This window comes from Hemitrygon akajei, chromosome 14 (assembly GCF_048418815.1).
Source record: "Hemitrygon akajei chromosome 14, sHemAka1.3, whole genome shotgun sequence".
Classification (NCBI taxonomy): domain Eukaryota; kingdom Metazoa; phylum Chordata; class Chondrichthyes; order Myliobatiformes; family Dasyatidae; genus Hemitrygon; species Hemitrygon akajei.
The window spans coordinates 101783164-101801141 of record NC_133137.1 but is presented as its reverse complement, the minus strand read 5'-3'; the positions used below and the strand labels follow the sequence as shown (position 1 = coordinate 101801141).

Sequence of the window (17978 nt, the reverse complement as noted above, 5' to 3'; positions counted from 1 at the left end):
CTATCTTACTTCTACTCTTACCTTGTACAAAGAAAATCAATGCAAGTTTGAGGAACAACAGCATATCTACGGTTTGGGAAAGCCGTACCCTTCTGGATTTCATTTTGATTTCTACAACTTCAGGTAACTAGATTTCTCTGCTTCAGTTGTTCATTTGTGATGTTTTTTACCCTCGTATTTCCTCCCTTTCCCAAGCGTGACCTACTAGACTAGTCTTCCTGCTCTACAGTTCAAGGCATTCAAGGATTAGACTATTTTCTAAACGGGGAGCAATAGCCTTTGAAGTGGTCCTGCTGGCAGACATTGACAGCCTCACTACCCTTCATTACTTCAACTATGTTGTTGTCTCTCAATATTGCTTGGAGCCAAGCATACGAGAGGCAGATTGCCAACATACTCTATATACATCAGCAGTATATCAATTTATTAAGTAAACTGGACAGATTAGGGCTGTTTTGGAGTCTACACTCAAGAACTGCCAGGCAATTTTGATTATTGACAGTGCACAGGAGGAGGTCAAACATTCTTCCCACAATTTCCAAATATGTATTGTAAGTATGTAAGCCTCCTCTTTGGCAGGATCAACATAGTAAAACGGCATAAAAATAAACTCAGTGAAACAAATGTTTAAAAGCTAATTTAAACATACTTCAACATAAATATTACACTTTAGTAAAGATAATACATAATCAAACAACACCTTACATTACCCAATCATTCCTCCTTTCCTTTCCATTTACCTAATCATAGTCTTTGTGCAGCTTCCCAGCTAGACAACATACACTTTGATTCAGATATTTATTGACTTACCTTAATATGTTTAGGCAGTTTTAGGCCAGCGATCGAGGTCAGACTATTATGGGAGGCATCCAGCTGTACTAGGTAGGGCATATAACTTACACAACGCAGATCTAGGAAGCATAAAGAATATGCCAAGCAACAGTTCAAAATGCAAGCTAGATTGTCACTCATTTTAAATTGTGTCAATCACCTAACAGTTTAACTGTTTCTTTCCCTGAGACCCTAACTGCTCTGCTGAGTATTTTAAGTTGTATGTTTTACTTCAGATTTCATGCATCCATGGTTATTTGCTTTTCACTCACAATTATCTGCAATGAAAAGCTCTTAATTAGTATTTTTTCATCATAGTGTTGCTGGCTTACTTCAATCAGTCTTTGAAACAAAGGCAGGCCATATTGAGTCACAAACAACAGAAAATCTGCAGATGCTGGAAATCCAAGCAACACACAATAAATGCTGGAGGAACTCAGCAGGCCAGGCAGCATCTATGGAGAAGAGTACAATCGATGTTTCGGGCTGATTCCCTTTAGCAGGACTGGAGAAAAACGATGAGGAGTAGATTTAAAAGTGGGGAAGGGGAGAGAGAAGCACAAGGTAATAGGTAAAAACTGGGGGTGGGGATGAAGTAAAGAGCTGGGAAGTTGATTGGCTAGAAAAAAAGATACAGGGGAATCTAATACGAGAAGTTAGAAGGCCACGGAAGAAAGGGGGGGGGGGGGGGGAGAGCACTAGAAGGAGGCAGATGTTGAAAGGACTGGATAGGGTGAATGTGGAGAGGATGCTTCCAATGGTGGATGTATCCAGAACTAGAGGGCACAGCCGCAAAATTGAGAGTCGACCTTTAGAGCAGAAGTAAGGAGGAATTTTTTTTTAACCAGAGCATAGTAAATCTGTGAAATATTTCCAGCGGAAATTGATCATTTCCTAATTGGTCAGGGCATCAAAGGATATTGGGAGAAGGCAGGTGTATGTGATTGAGTGGGATCAGGGATCAGCCATGATGAGATGGCCTAATTCTGCTCCTATGTCTTACGATGGGCAAGCAAGGAGATAAGGTAAGAGGGGGAAAAGAGGATGGGAATGGTGAAAGGGAGGGGGGGCATTAGCTGAAGTTCAAGAAATTAATGTTCATGCCATCAGGTTGGAGGCTACCCAGACAGAATATAAAGTGTTCCTCCAACCTGAATGGATCCTCATCGTGACAGTAGAGGAGGCCATGAATGGACATATCAGAACGGGAATGGGAAGTAGAATTAAAATGGGTGGCCACTGGGAGATCCTGCTTCTTCTGGCGGACGGAGCGCAAGAGCTCGGTGAAGCGGTCTCCCAATCTTCGTCAAGTCCCACCGTTATACAGGAGGCCACACCTGGAGCATCAAACACAGTATATGACCCTAACAGACTCTCAGGTGAAGTGTTGCCTCACCTAGAAGGACTGTTTAGGCCCTGAATGGTAGTGAGGGATGAGGTGTAGAGACAGGTGTAACACTTGTTCCACTTGCAAGGCTAAGTGCCAGGAGGGAGATCTGTAGGGAGGGAGGAATGAACAAGGAAGTCATGTAGGGAGCAATCTCTGCAGAAAGCAGAAAGTTGGGGAGAGGGAAAGATGTGCTTGTTGGTGGGATCCCATTGGAGATTGAGAAGTTCCAGAGGATTATGTGCTGGACACAGAGGCTGGTGAGGGTGGTAGGTGAAGACAAGAGGAACCCTATCCCTGGTAGGGTGGTGGAAGGACGGGGTAAGAGCATATTGAGTGCTAGTTTTATTGTAGAACTGACAGTTCAAAGTATGTTAATCATTTCAGAAGGCACAGTAACATCAAAAGTAACTTGCTCTCATGTCAAAGAGTAGACAAGCTTTGGAAAGTACTTTATCAAATTCTACTTATCTATCAATTTATCAATTGTTACTCCTTAGACAAAGTAAAACTAGAAGTGATTAATAAAGAAATTAAACAATAAATATTCCTGTTGCAATTTTTTCATGGATGACCAATTGTTGATTACTTCAGGTGGAAATTGACTTAACATTCCCTGTCAAACACATGGAAACCTAAATATAGAAATTACTTTAATACATTCAGTCGCAATGCTTCCATTTGGTATTTCCTGAATTTAATCATTCTCATCAATGTAGTCTACAATATTAAATTTCAAACAAATTCATATTTAATCATCATGCATGTTCAATTAATTGTTTACCAGTCCTTGGAGAAAATGCTCTCTTTTCTCCCAGTGAGTAGGCAGTTTAATGCTTATGTTATTAAGAAAATCACAAGTATTAGGGACAATTCATTGAAGAAATAGGTAAATATATGAAATAAAATACAATGCACTAATTACAACATAAAAAGTTACTGAAAGGAGACAGACAGTCACCCCAAATACAATACATACTCAAAAAACACATCAAGGCTGCATCAAATTGAGTAGAATTTTCTGTTTCCATTGCAGGGTTCCTTTTGTGCCAAGATGTTTAATATAGTTCCTTCGAGTAGCTTATGGCAAGCTTTTGGTTCCTTTGCTTAAAATTTCAGTGTAAATCTCCCTCTTTGAATACATAAATAGCTCTTTAATAGGCTCGAGGGTTCAGAAACCCCATTTGCCAGTGTTTCATTAATTTCATCAAGTTGCATTATTATCTAAGGGGATAACTTCCTCTCTGCATCAAATTTAACAAAATACAAAGCTTTCATCTTTGCTACCCATATCTCTTTTGACATCAACAGGTCTATGAAGACTAAGTTCCAGTGACAGATATAAAAGGTGGTGGAGGTGAGTAGATAAGTGGGTGGTCAAAAAGAGAAAATGAAATATAGTAAAAGCAATTTTGAATATCCCACAAACAATAATCACTTAGAAGAACTTCAAAATATGGCAAAATACTGCATCAGAGACAATTTTCTTCATCAAATCAATGATCAATGCAGGCAGAAAGGATTGCACTATAAAGGTAATCTAATGATAATACCAGTAACATATGGCATTCTCTGAGTATCAGATTGGAATCCTTGGTCCAAAACATAACTCTCAATATTCTCATCCTAAAGAAAAAGGCAAATTTAATTCAGATTAGCTTGCTCCCATGTCCACTTCTATTTTCTCTGCCTTGCAGGGTCCCAGCAGAGATATTTAAAATATCCTTGGGTACGGGGCGGGTAGGGTTAGTACCAGAGAACTGGAGGATAGCTAATGTTGTTCCATTGTTAAGAAGAACTCTATGAATAAGCCAGTATAGACCAGTGACATTGATATCAACCATGAGTAAGTTATTGGAATGTATTTGGATAGACAGAACCTGATTAAGGATAGTCAACATAGCTTTTAGTGTGGTAGATCAATTCTGGCCTAGCTTACAGAATTTCTTTCAAATTACCAAAAAGGTTTAAGGAAAGGCAGTGAACATTAACTACAAAGGTTTGTGAAAGGCCTTTGACAAAGTCCTGCACTGGAGGCTGATCCAGAAGGTTAAGTCATTAGACATTCAGGATGAAGTAGTCAATTGGATCCAATATTGGCTTACCAGAAGCCAAAATGTCATAATAGATGGTTGACTCTCTGACTGAAAACCCGCAACTACTGATGTGACATAGGGCCACTGCTGGGTTCATTGTTGTTTATCTTCTATATTAATGATTTTGATGATAATATGGTAAAATGGATCAGCAGATTGTAGATGACATCAAGATTAGGTGCATAATGGACAGAGAAGAAAACTATCAAAGCATGCAGAGTGATCTTGACCACCTGGGAAGATGGGTTGAAAAAAGTCAGATAGAATTTCATGCAGACAAGTTTGAGGTGTTGCACTTTGGGAGGACAAGGTAGAATGGTAGGGCTCTGAGGTATGCTGTAGAACAAAGCCTGTGAACACATATCCATAATTCCTTGAAAGTGGCACAAAAGTATATTAGGTAATAAAGATAACTTTGGCACATTGGTCTTCATTAATCAGAGCATTGAGTACAGGAATTGGGATTTTATGATGAAGTTGTACAAGACGTTGCTGAGGTGACTTTAGAGTGTTATTTGCAGTTCTTTTCACCTGCCTACAAGAAAGATATCAATAAGTTTCAAAGTGTATTGAGAAAATTTACAAGGATGTTGCTGAGACTTGAGTACCTTAATTATAAGGAAAGGTTGAATAGGTTAGAACCTTATTCCCCAGAGCACAGGAGAGTAAGGTGAGATTTGATAAAGGTATACAAATATATGAGGGGTAGAGATAGGGTGAATGCATGCAGGCTTATTCGCGTTAGTTTGGCTGAGACTAAAACTAGGGGTCATAAGTTTAAGATGAAAGGAGAAATATTTAAGGAGAATCTGAGGGGAAATAAGTTCACTCAGAAGGCAGTGCAAGTGTAGAACAAACTGCCATCAGAAGTGGTGTATGTGGGTTCAATTGCAATATTTAAGAAATGTTTTGATAGGTACATGAATAGCAAGGCTTTGGATGGATATGGTCTGGGTGCAGGCAGATGGGAGTTGAGAAGATCAAGAGAGCATAGACCAGATGAGCTGAAGGGCTTGCTTCTCTGCTATGGTACTCAGTGTGAGAGAATGGAAGCATCACTGCTGGTGTACTAGGGAATTATAACTGCTTAGACTGGGGGAATACAAGTATTGATAATCAAAGATGCAACAACAGAACACTTAGAGAAGAGTGGGCAGAATCAGGCAAAATGTACATCAATCTGTGGAAGAAAAATCATGTTTGACGAATCTGCATTAAAATTTTAGATGTAACTAGAAGAATAGATGAAACATTGAGAGCAGATGTGATGCATTTGAATTCCAAAAGATCTTCCAATAGGTATATTGGAGGACCTATATGAATGGGATTCTCAGGGTCAGAGAATTGGTTAGCCAACAGGAAATGAGTAGTACGAATAAACTAGTCTTTTTCCAAGTGGCAGGTAATAGGAGTGGGGTCGGTACCACAATCAGTGGTGCTGGGAGCTATGCGGAGAAGTTCCACTGGATAAATGGACAATTATGAAAAAGCAGGTTATATGAACTGTGATACAATATGAATGGGAGAGGATGCAAAATTCAAGGAATAACCTTTGTAATTTCAAATGACAAATACGAAGAGGAAAATGGGTGTTGTCTTCCCTCTCCTTTTCCCACTACTTACATTACTAAAATCCAAATTTCTGATCATTAAGGCACTGCTGTTTGTGGAACTTGCCATGTGCAAATTGAATCCCATGTTTCATACTTGGTAATGTTCAGAATCAGTTTTAATAACACTGGCATATGTTATGAAATTTGTTGCTTTGCTGTAGCAGTACATTGCAATATTGTACATAATAATAACTATAAATTACAATAAGTATATATAATGATAGAAAATTAAATAAGTAGTGCAAAAAGGAAAAATATAATGAGGTAATGTTCATTGATTCATTGTCCATTCAGAAATCTGATGGTGGAGGGCAAGGAGTTGTTCCTAAACCATTGATTGTGTGTCTTCAGGCTTCTGTAGCTCCTCCTTGTTAGTAGTAGTAAGAAGAGGCCATGACCTGGGTGATTGGGGTCCTTAATGATGGATGGCACCTTTATGAGGCACCACTGTTTGAAGATATCCTGGATGCTAGGGAGGCTAGCACCCATGACATAGCTGGCAGAGTTTACAACTTTCTGCAACGTTTTCCGATCCTGTGGAGTGGCCCCTCCATACCAGATGGTGACACAACCAGTTAGAATACTCTCTATGGTACATCCATAGAAATTTGAGAGTGTCCTTGGTGACATACCAATTCTCTCAAACTCCTAATAAAATATAGCCATTGGTTTGCATTTTTTGTAATTGCATCAATATATTGAGCCCAGGAGAGATCCTCAGAGATGTTGACACCCAGGAAATTGAAGCTGCTCACCCTTAACATGTCTGATCCTTTGATGAGGACTGGTGTGTGTTCCCTTGATTTCCCCTTCCTGAAGTTCACAATCAATTCCTTGGTCATACTGGTGTTGAGTGCAAGGTTGTTGCTGCAAAACCACACAAACCAGCTGATATATCTTGCTCCTGTACTCCTCCTCATCACCATCTGAAATTCTGACAACAATAATTGTGTTGTTGGCAAATTTACATATGGAGTTTGAGCTATGCCAAGTCACACAATCATGGGTGTAGAGAGGAGGGTAGTGGAATTAGCATGCATCCTTGAGGCATGCCAGTGTTAATTGGCAGTGAGGAGCTGATGTTATTTTCGATCCACTGAGGAATATAGGATCCAGATGCAGATTAAAACACAGAGACCCAGGTTCTGGAGCTTGTTGATTAGAACTGAGGGTAAGATTGTGTTGAACACTGAGCTGTAATCAATAAACAGCAGCCTGCCATAGGTATTGCTATTGTCTGGGTGATCCAAGGCTGAGTGGAGAGCCATTGAAACTGCAGCTGCTGTAGATCTATTGTGGCAATGAGCAAATTCAGTGGGTCACGGTCTTCGCTTAGGCAGGGTTGATTCTAGCCATCATGCAAGTGCTACTGGACAAAGGTAATTGAGGCAGCTCACCCTGCTCTTCTTGGGCACTGGTATGATTGTTGCCCTTTTGAAGCATGTAGAAAACTCTGACAGCAGCAGTCATTTGAAACTATTAGGAAGCTATGTTTTCTCTATTGGAATGGGTAGTTCATACAACACTCTTACCATGGTACCATTCTCAATCAGTCATGGACAACTTGCAAACTATATATTGTGCCATTCAATTATCTGAATGAAGCGACTCTACAACAATCAATGCTGGAAAAACACTGGGTGAAGTAGCATCTGAGGATTCAAAAGGTGCAAGTCAAACTTTTGTGTAGGGACCCTGTGTGAGGAACAAGACGGAAGAGCTGAGATTACCAGAACATAATAGTATAATAGAGGGGTGGGACAGAGTCTGGTGCATTATAGGTAGAACTAGGTTGAGGAAGAGGGAAGAGGCAGGGTGTGTGAAATGTGAATAAAGGAAGAAAACTACGTGTGCAAACAAGTAAGAACCAAATACAATACTCACAATATGTCCTCCTCTACTCTGGGGAAAACAAGCATGCACTGGGCACCATTTGGCAGAGCACCTGTGCTCTGTCCACAACAGTTACCGTAGCTTCCAGTTGCATGTCACTTTAGCTCTCCATCCCACTATTATACTGATATGCCTACCTATTGCTACAGCCAAAAGCAAATTTGGAATACCAACATCTTATGTTCTGGTTCAGTAGCTAACAACTCAATGGTATGAACACTGAATTTTCTGTTTTCAAATAACCCACACCTAGATTTCATCCACCCTTTTTCTGAAAAACTTTCCCATCCCATCTCCTCCCCTCCCTATCAGGTTCTACCTTTCCGTCATCTCCTCCCCATCTGGTTCCGCCCATCATATACCCCAGATCTCTGTCTTCCCCCTTGGCCCCCACCCACACCTGGCTTCATCTGCGAATTATCTCCTCCCTCATCTATCAGCTGGTGTCTCACCCCTCCCTCATACTGCCATGTACTGGCAATCTTCACTCTTTCTTCTCTGGGTTGATGCAGGTTTCGACCCGAAATGTTGACATACATTTTGCCTCCATAGATACTGTTTGACCCACTAAGTTTTTCTCATGTTCTCGTGTCTTGTTCCAGATTCCAGCATTGCAGAATCTCGATCTTTAACATTATAATATCTTGTCCAGCCAGCTTCCTTTTACTCAAATGCATAGGACATCCAATATCAATTAATGTTGTATTATAATTTTAGAGTGTCACTGTAAAAAAAGTCCTCTCAAGTGCACCATTTTAAAAAAAACTGTACCTGTTATTTTATTGTAAGGAAGTTCCAGCTTTTGTAGGTGAATGTAATCACAAAGAATGGAAATATCACTTAATTCGTAATTCTGTAAAATGAAAAGTGGTATTATTTACAGAGAAATTCTGGATTGGGTAAAGTACAAATTTGACAGTCATCCTTCACCTTTTCTCAGTCTACCTATCATCTATCCACCCATTTCACTCCCCCCACTCTCTGTTTTGTACTGGCTATCCACCCTCTCTACTCTCAATCCTGATGCATGGTCTTGACCTGAAACATTGACAATTCCTCTTCTCCCACAGATGATACTCAATCTGCTATGTTCCTTCTGTAGTTTGCTATTAGTACAAAATCGTATTACTTACTGGCACGGAGAGATGGAGGTAGGCCTGTTCCATTCCAGTTGCTGAGCGCCTCAGATTTGACAAGCCTTCCACTATTATGTCTTCTGTCAATAAACCATCAAATTCTTCCTACAGAACACATATTCCTTTGAAAGTTTCATGCACCTTCTCGGAATGTACCAAATAAAGAGCTTTTAAGAGGTTACAGACTCTCATAAAAGAGTTATCATTGGGCTCCTTTACTATCACAACCTCCACATTGGAAGAGGCATTGAAACCAGCCACCCTGACAAGAATGTCAAAGTTTCTGTGAAATTTACACAAGATTTCACTCACTTGGACAAGAGGTCATATTTTCTCTTGAAAAGGATATTGGCATTTACCTAGGTCAAGGTAAACTTACTGTGACCTGGCAAAACTCCAGACTCCCAGATAATCATTGTAGATTAAATAGCTTATCAACAATGAATGGACAAGGTTTTTTCTATAAGTTGGTTTGCAATCATTCTCATTTCAATTTTTTTAAAATCACTCTCATATATTTGCCTTCTGACGAAAGAGCAGCTGATGCCGAATAGCAAATTGGGTATGTTATTTCTGATTCAAGTTTCTAGCAGCACTTCACCACATCTCACCTCATCGTCCAGGTTCTCGCCCTCGTCTGAGCTGGTAGTGTCAGTGCTGCTGACAGCATCGTCCAACAGCTCCTGGTGAAACTCGTCCACCAGCTCCCTGCTGCAGCCGTCCAGCAGTTCGAGGAGCATCGCCTGGACTACCTCCTCCAGTGCCTCCTCCAGGACGCGCTGGGCACACTCCCATATCATCTCCTCCAATAGTTCACACACTACCTCCACGCCTTCCACCGCCTCTCCTTCCGGCAGCGCGCTCTCACTGACTGTCGGAGCTTCCATTATCCTCGCCGGAGTGTCTAGGAAGTACCGAGTGACTTTCTCATGCGACCGCCGCCATAATGTTGTCTAGTGGTTGCTAGGAGACGGGCCAGCCTTGTCCCTGTGCCCTCTGGGAGTTGCATGGAAAAACGGACGCGGTAGGAGCCCTCGAAGCAAGGCTTCTGCGCATGCGCGGCTGCTCACCATCTGCAACAGTGCAGGATCCTGCAGACTGCAAATTTAGTGGTTTTATGTTTAAAGAGTGAGTTCAGGATAAACAGAAAAGTTAAAATATATTCAAAGGTGACTACTATTGGAAGATGAGACTCGCGATGGAGACGACAATTGACCGCAATCTCACTGAACAATTTAAGAGCCAGGATCTTGTTCCAGAAAGTTATCTAGGAACTTTAGAGCAGGGGTTCTTAACCTTCTTTATGCCATGGAGCCCTTTTGCAGTCCAGTGAAACCTATGGACTCCTTCTCAGAATAATGTATTTAAATATATAAAATAAAATGCATAAAATTAAAAATAAATTATATTGAAATACAGTTATCAAAATATTAAAAAACAAATTTGTGATGTAGTATATGGAATTCTTTATTAACACATAAAATAACAGGACTATGCATTTAAAATATAGACAAGTTAAAGTTCATTTTTTGAAGACCTATCAGTGTCTAAGCTGTTGGTGCTTAACTTGAATAAGAACATTAAATTGTGGGGTGGTCTTTGACAAAGCAACATGCATGAAATGTTGGACATCCAGTCGATTTTTAATCTTTGTTTAATGGTTGCAAGTGTTGAAGCTCTTGATTTGCAAAGAATTAAAGTTTCCACAGCACACTGTACAAGGTGAATAGAGACTTCTCTCAAGGAACACCAAGGCTTTTTGAGTTAAACTCCAATTGTAGTAAGCTCTTTGTCCTAAGATCAATGAGTTCATCTTTGCCTAGATTAACATCTTTGATATGGTTTATAATCAGAAAAAAAGCATGATTCAACTTTAATGCCATCAAGATGGAAATAACTTTTGAAAGAGTTTTGAGGTTTTTCAAGGTGTCCACAGAAATTGACGGAGAGTTTTGTGTCTCAACTTCATCCTGGTAAAGTAATTCCTCCAGCATTTGAAATTTTGCAAAGATTCACCTCTACTCTCTTCCATATCAGCAGCCTGGCAAAGAAAGCTGGTAATTTTTCAAAAACGTCTATAATAGTGACTTAGAGACATTGAATTGAAAGATTTATTTCATTCATATGGTTAAAAACATTTGCCAGGTAGGCCAACCCATGGATAACAATCCTTTTTTTTAAACTGTTCCAAGAGTGGGTTTTCCTTTTCTTTCAGAAGAAGTGAAACTTCTGTCCTTAGTTTGAACAAGTGCTTCAAGACTTGTCCTCTCGAAAGCCAGTGGACTAACGTGTGGTAGAGAAGCACTTCATATTCTGCAGCCATTTCTTGACAAATTCTTTTAAAAACATGATTATTCAGAGACAGTTGATGATCTTTGTGGCTGCTGAGAAAACTTCTTTCGGGGTTGTTGGAAGAGTCATTGTTGCCAGTGCATGTCCGTGTAAAAAACACTAAGTGACGATGACGTGCGGAGCTTCCTTTTCCACTGAAGTAGCAAAACCAGAATCAGAATCATGTTTGTTGTCACAGGCATGTGACATGAAATTTGTTAACCTAGCAGCAGCAGTTCAATGCAATACATAATATAGCAGAGAGAGAGAAAAAATTATAATAATAAAATAAAGCATAAAATAAACAAATAAATCAATTAGGTATATTGAATAGATCTTTTTAAATGTGCAAAAACAGAAATACTGTATATCAAAAAAAGTGAGGTAGTGTCCAAAGCTTCAATGTCTATTTAGGAATCGAATGGCAGAGGGGAAAAATCTGTGCCAGGTTGTTGCTGCAGCACCACTCCACTAGTTGGCATATCTCACTCCTGTACGACCTCTCGTCACCACCTGAGATTCTACCAACAATGGTTGTGTCATCAGCAGATTTGTAGGATGGTATTTGAGCTATGCCTTGCCACACAGTCATGTGTATACAGAGAGTAGCTTAGTGGGCTACGCATACACCCCTGAGGTGTGCCAGTGTTGATCGTCAGCGAAGAGGATATGTTATCACCAATCTGCACAGACTGTGGTCTTCCAGTTAGGAAGTCAAGGATCCAATTACAGAGGACCAGGTTCTGCACCTTCTCAGTCGGGATTGTGGGAATGATGGTATTAAATGCTGAGCTATAGTCGATGAACAGCATCCTCACGTAGGTGAATTAAACGTCACAGGAGCTCCATCTGTGCAGAGTATAAAGTTTTTCTTTCCAGACAAAGTTTTGTTTGGCAAAAAAAAACATTTTACCATTTCTAAAACGTAGACGGCCTTTGTAGTTTCCGAAGAGGACTTGCAAAATAAGAATTCATCTTTGGTGGCATCAGTATGCGCATAACAAACAAAAACAAGTAGCTGACTACACTGAGAGATGTCTGTAGTTTAATCCTGTTACATACTGAATTGGAATTGTGAGGCCGCCAATTCCTTAATGACCTGCTTCAAAATGTTAAAAGAAATATCAGCTACCCTAGAACATATCACACCATGTGGTAAAGGAACCACTTCCAGTTTTTTTCCTCTGTTCCTAGCCACAAAGCAGCTCAACCATTTCCAGTGCACTTGGCTTTACTAAGTCTCTCCAACAGCGTGGGGCTTCTTTTGTTTGGCAATCTGGTAAGCAACTTTATAGGATTCTTCAAGAAAAGGTTTTTGTGAAATGGCAAATCCAAGTTTTGGAAGTGTCCCAACTTCGCTAAATTAAAAGACAAAACACATCTTTAGATGCATTTTCAGGATGCACAGATGTGGGGTGCTCTTTCAATTTTGCTGGCTTCATACTTCCAGTCGCAAGAATTTTTCCACAAAAGAATATACTGCGTCATTTGTGTCATGTCACGTCCATCACTATCCCTTACTTAAACATTTCAACTTAAATTGGGCCTGCAGACAAATATAGCTAAAATAAAATATTTGATTCAACTGACATTGTTTGAAACTCAGTATCTTTGTATGGTTTTTAAGTAATTTGTTTGATAAATCTGCAAAGAAATAAGTAATCTGAATGTTAATTAAGTGTAAAATAATCAAGAAATTTGTATGCCAAGTAAGTAAAATAAAGTTTTATAATTTATCGAAAGTTTTAACACTTTTAATGTCTTTAGATATTCAGATAGGCACAAGGATTACAGCAATAGCTCAGACGTTGTGTCCTTCCTGGAATACCGCTGCTGTTGCACATGGAGTCACGTGGTATTTCTAAAGCATTCTCATTTGATCTCTCCAGTTATGCAAAACTTTAACAAACAACAAAAACAACTCACCTCCTTCTACACATTGATCAACAAGCAATTGTAGATAGGGAGTAAGGGAGTGCGACACAGATGTTTGAGTCACAAATGTAACTGTGATGTGATGTGAAAATATATCTGTGATTTCTATTGGTGACAAAGTCACCTGTGATTGTTGCCTGCATCCATAATCGAAGGAAGTGCTAAATTTCAGTTCGAGGTTAGTGAAAATAAAGATATAAATTTTTCCACCCAATTTTCCACCCCCTGGAATCTATCCATGGACCCCCAGGGGGTTCGTGGAGCCCAGGATAAGAGCCCCTGCTTTAGTGAATATTAAAGCCTTGTTTTGTTGGGATGGTACCAAGGATGTGGGTGTTGATTTACATGAAGGTTCTAAAGAACTCAGTATTGTTCTGCTAACCACAAAGAAAGAATTTCCATGAAGGAGAAGTTCAGAAATACCTTAAAATAAATCAACAACATTGTACCTTTTCCAAGTGGTATAGAATCAGTGAGCAAAGAATAAAGAAATAAGGTAATTAGCAAATGAGTCAGAAGTGAGATGAGATACTTTTTATGATGCATATTATTTGCAATATGCAATGAAAGAGGTGGGAAAAGATCAAATTAAAATTTTCAACAAGGAATTAGATATATATATATCTAAAACGAACAAATTCAGATCTGTGAGGTATAGCTGGCACAGGCTTGAGGCCCTTAACGGCTTGCTTCTGTCTTTTCCTCTCTCATTATTGTCTTGTATAGTTTATGTGTGATTTCTATTGTGTGTGTGTGTGTGTGTGTGTGTGTGTTGTCACTGAAAACAGGATTTTCATTGTACCTGAACCTCACTGTGCTTGTGCACATGACAGTGGACTCGATTTGACTAGGTGAAGATCTGGATTAAGGATAAACTCAAGTTTAGAAGTAATTATCTTTGGTAAGAACATCATTGTATTTAAATAATTCCAGGTAAAAAGCAACTGCAATTCTGAAATAAAAATTTTAAAAAAGTTGAAAATGGCATTCCAGGCTCTGTCAGTGGAGAGAGGAACAGTTAACATGCTCTCTTCTGCCATCAGGAAGAAGATTCAAAGCCTCAGGACTCACACCACCATGGTCAGGAACAGTTACTACTCCTCAACCATCAGGGTCCTGAACAAGTGGGAATACTTCACTCACCCCATTACTGAACTGTTCCCAGAACCTATGGACTCACTTTCAAGGACTCTTCATGTTCTCTTAGTTATTGCTTGTTTATTTATTATTATTTTTCTCTCTTTTTGTACTCACACAGTTCATTGTATCTTGCACGCTGGTGCTGTCTTCCTCTGATTCTATTGTGTTTCCCACAAGAAAATTGATTTCAGGGTTGTATATGGTGACATAACGCATATGTACTTTGATAATAAATTGACATTGAATGGTGAACTTTAAAGAAAGAAGATGAGCCTATCACATTAATTGAGATCTCTCCTTCCCTGCCCCACTCTAACTTAAAACACATTTTTTCTTTACTTCTCCAGTTGGTGACCTTTAGCTGTTTTTCTCCTTACTGATGCTGTCTAATCTACCGAGTACTATCAACGTTTAATGCTCAATATGGTTGCTGAGTTCCTCCAGCACTTTGTGTGTGTTGTTCAAAGTTTCCAGCATCCTTTGAATTTCTTGTGTTAATGGAAGGTGCAGAGAGGGTTCGAGGAACTAGGGTGAGTGGGAGTTTTATAAGAATCATCAAAGTCAGCACTGACTAGTTAGTTTGAATGACCTGTTCCTTTGCTGGCAATTTTATGTCATTTTATATCAGAGTGAACAAACATGATACAGAACAGTACAGTAACCCACTTGCTCTGTCCAGAGCTCGATGGCATTTTTCTGCTATAACTTTACATGTTTCCACAGCACTGCTCTGCTGAAGAGCTAATAAACCCACTTGTATGGCTATAATTAACAACCCAGACCTTCTCATCAGTTCTGTTGTAATTCTATGTCAATATTAATTAAAAGCAATTAAGGTTTAACAAGATGAGTATCTCCTCCAGTCGCCCAAAATAATTTTATCACTGTTCACAATTCTTTAATTAACTTTTAGATGTTGGATGAAGTTAACTTAGCACTCTTCTCTTCCGGTGATAACTGACTGAAACGTTGACACTGAACTATAACTGTTAATATTCATTTACCATGAAGGGTGGAACAGTCACGTAGGGGTTAGTGTAATGATTTACAGTGTCAGCTGAAAGATCAGGGTTCAATTCCTGCCACTGTTTGTAAAAAGTTTGTGTGTTCTCTCCGTGACCGTGTGGGTCTCCTCCAGGTGCTCCAGTTTCCTCCCAGGTTTCAAAGATGTACAAGCCTTTGCTAAAAAATTTCACGCCACATGCCGGTGATAAGAAACCTGATTCTGATTCTGAAATGATGGTTAGTATGTTGTGGGTATGCTATGTGGCACTGGAAGCATGGCGGCAATCGCGAACTGCTCCCAACACATCTCAGGCTGTTGGTCACTGACGCAAACAATGCATTTCACCGTATGTTTCAGTTTGCATGTGACAAACAAGGCTAATCTTGGAAAAAGAAACGCATGATCTCAGAATGCCCAAAGTACTTTAAATCAAACAAGATGCGTTTTAAAAATGTAGACACTGCTGCAACCTTATAGCATCCTACTTCCAACCCATTAGTCACTAAAAATATAGTGTTCCTTGTCCTTCCAACTTCCATTTCATTGACTAAACCAGACAAGTTTCTCGTCTGTTATTCCAAAACACCAGACTCCTCATGTACAGTTCCAGTCTTCTCATACATTACACCGTCTGTGAATCACAGAACACCTTCTGTGAACTTACACTTTAAACTCCAAATCTGGAAACATCTCATTACAATGTAGTGATGTAACTTTGGGTAACATGAGTCAGGAATCAACAAATAAGTGACAGCACATGCTTGGAGTTTAAATAATTCACTTCAGCACCTCTCTCTGATCTATTCTGCCTTGAAGTGAAGGAAAGAGAGGACTGCAGTAATGAAACCTCAGCACAGCTTGGAGATCTTAGAAAAGAACTGCAGATACCTTGATGTGGGTTGGAGCAGACTGACAAGCAGCAGCCTGGGACAAACAACTTTAAAAAATATCAGAACCACCTTACCCCATACCAACATTCAGGGCCCCAAACCGTTTGTGCAGGCGAGGCAACACTTCATCTGCAAGTCTGTCAGTTTTTTATCTTTGCTTTATTTCCCCATGTTGGCTCCTCTCTTACTCCTGTTCTTCTCCTCACCTGCCCATCATCTCCCTCTGGTGCCCCTCCTCCTTGCTGTTTGCCTGTGGTCCACTCTTGTCTCCTATCACATTCCATATTCTTCAGCCCTTTACCTTTTTCCCTAATGCCCTTCCCTTGGACAACATCGGTGGCATGGGGAGGGGAGACTTGCAGCTTGGGCAACTGCCGGTCTTCCATAAAAAAACATTTGCCCAGGCTTGCGCCCTGGAAACTTTCCAAGGTCTATCGAGATTAACGGAGGCCTACACCTTTTTCCACCTATCTCCTCCCTGCTTCTCACTTCATTTCCCCCTCCTCCACCCACCTTCCCCTTCACCTGTCACCTTCCAGCTTGTACTCCTTCCCCTTCCCCTACCTTTTCATTCAGGCTCCTTCCCCCTTCCTTTCTGGTCCTGACAAAGATTCTCAGCTTGAGCCAGCCATTTATTTCCCACACCGCCCCCCCCCCCCACCACCACTGATGCTGCCTGACCTGCTGAGTTCCTTCAGCATTTTGTCTGTGTTATTTTAAATAGTTAAGAAAAGATAACTGGTGATGATGAAAAACCAGTTGTGTCCAAGAGGGGAGAGAACAGTCAGTGATTAAAAAGCATCCAGAAAGTATCTCAAATAGATTATACCTATTAACAGTAGGTGGTATTGGACAGACAGATACTTTATTGATCCCAAAGGAAATTACAGTGTCACAGTAGCATTGCAAGTGCACAGATATAAATATTAGAAGAGAAGTAGAAAGAATAAAAAAAAAGTTACCTCTAACAGGAGGGAGGGTCATCAATTCCCCGGCTATGGGTTGACTCATTATAGAGCCTAATGGCTGAGGGCAAGAATGACCTCATATGGTGCCCTTTGGAGCAGCTCAGTTGGCACAGTCTATTACTAAAACTGCTCCTCTGTTCAGCCTAGGTGGCATGCAGAGCTTGAGAAACATTGTTCAGAATTGCCGGGATTTTCCGTAGGGCCCTTTGCTCCACCACAGCCTCCGTTGTGTCCAGTTTGACCCCTATAACAGAGCCAGACATTCTCATTAGTTATTGAGCCTGTTGGCATCACCCGTGTTGATGCCATTGTCCCCAGCACACCACCACATAGAAGATTGTACTGGCAACAACAGACTGGTAGAACATGTGAAGGAGAGGCCTGCGTACTCCAAAGGACCTCAGTCTCCTCTGGAAGTAGGGGCGTCTCTGGCCCTTCTTGTACACAGCCTCTGTGTTGGTGTCAGAATTACCCAAGCTATTTATTGTATTCACTCAAATAGCAACCTCAGCTTGTCTATCAAGGTGCTTTTAACTATCTCATTCCACTGAACAGTATCAATGTTTGACATCATGCTACAGAAGAAGATTACTAATCAAAAGCTTATGTAATAAGGATTTCATATTTTCTTTTTCTTTCAGGAACCCCTTACACTGTTACCCAATATATATCGATGCATCTGCAAAGAAGGCATGACAATGGTTATATTTCAGTAGGAGATGGTCTCCAAAATGTCTGCAGATGTACTGTGG

General features: G+C 40.2%; 1 protein-coding gene across 1 annotated transcript in view; it reads right to left on the bottom strand.

The window, feature by feature from the left end:
- lrguk (leucine-rich repeats and guanylate kinase domain containing) overlaps nt 1–9904 on the bottom strand; it is a 122825-nt gene extending 112921 nt beyond the window's left edge. The window contains exons 1-4 of the mRNA XM_073066791.1: nt 9568–9904; nt 8954–9061; nt 8592–8673; nt 811–911 (exon numbers count right to left, since the gene is read on the bottom strand). Coding sequence (XP_072922892.1) covers nt 811–911; nt 8592–8673; nt 8954–9061; nt 9568–9843 — 567 coding nt within the window. The 5' untranslated portion in view covers nt 9844–9904. The remainder of the gene's footprint in view (nt 1–810; nt 912–8591; nt 8674–8953; nt 9062–9567) is intronic.
- Between the last annotated feature and the right edge of the window lie 8074 nt (nt 9905–17978).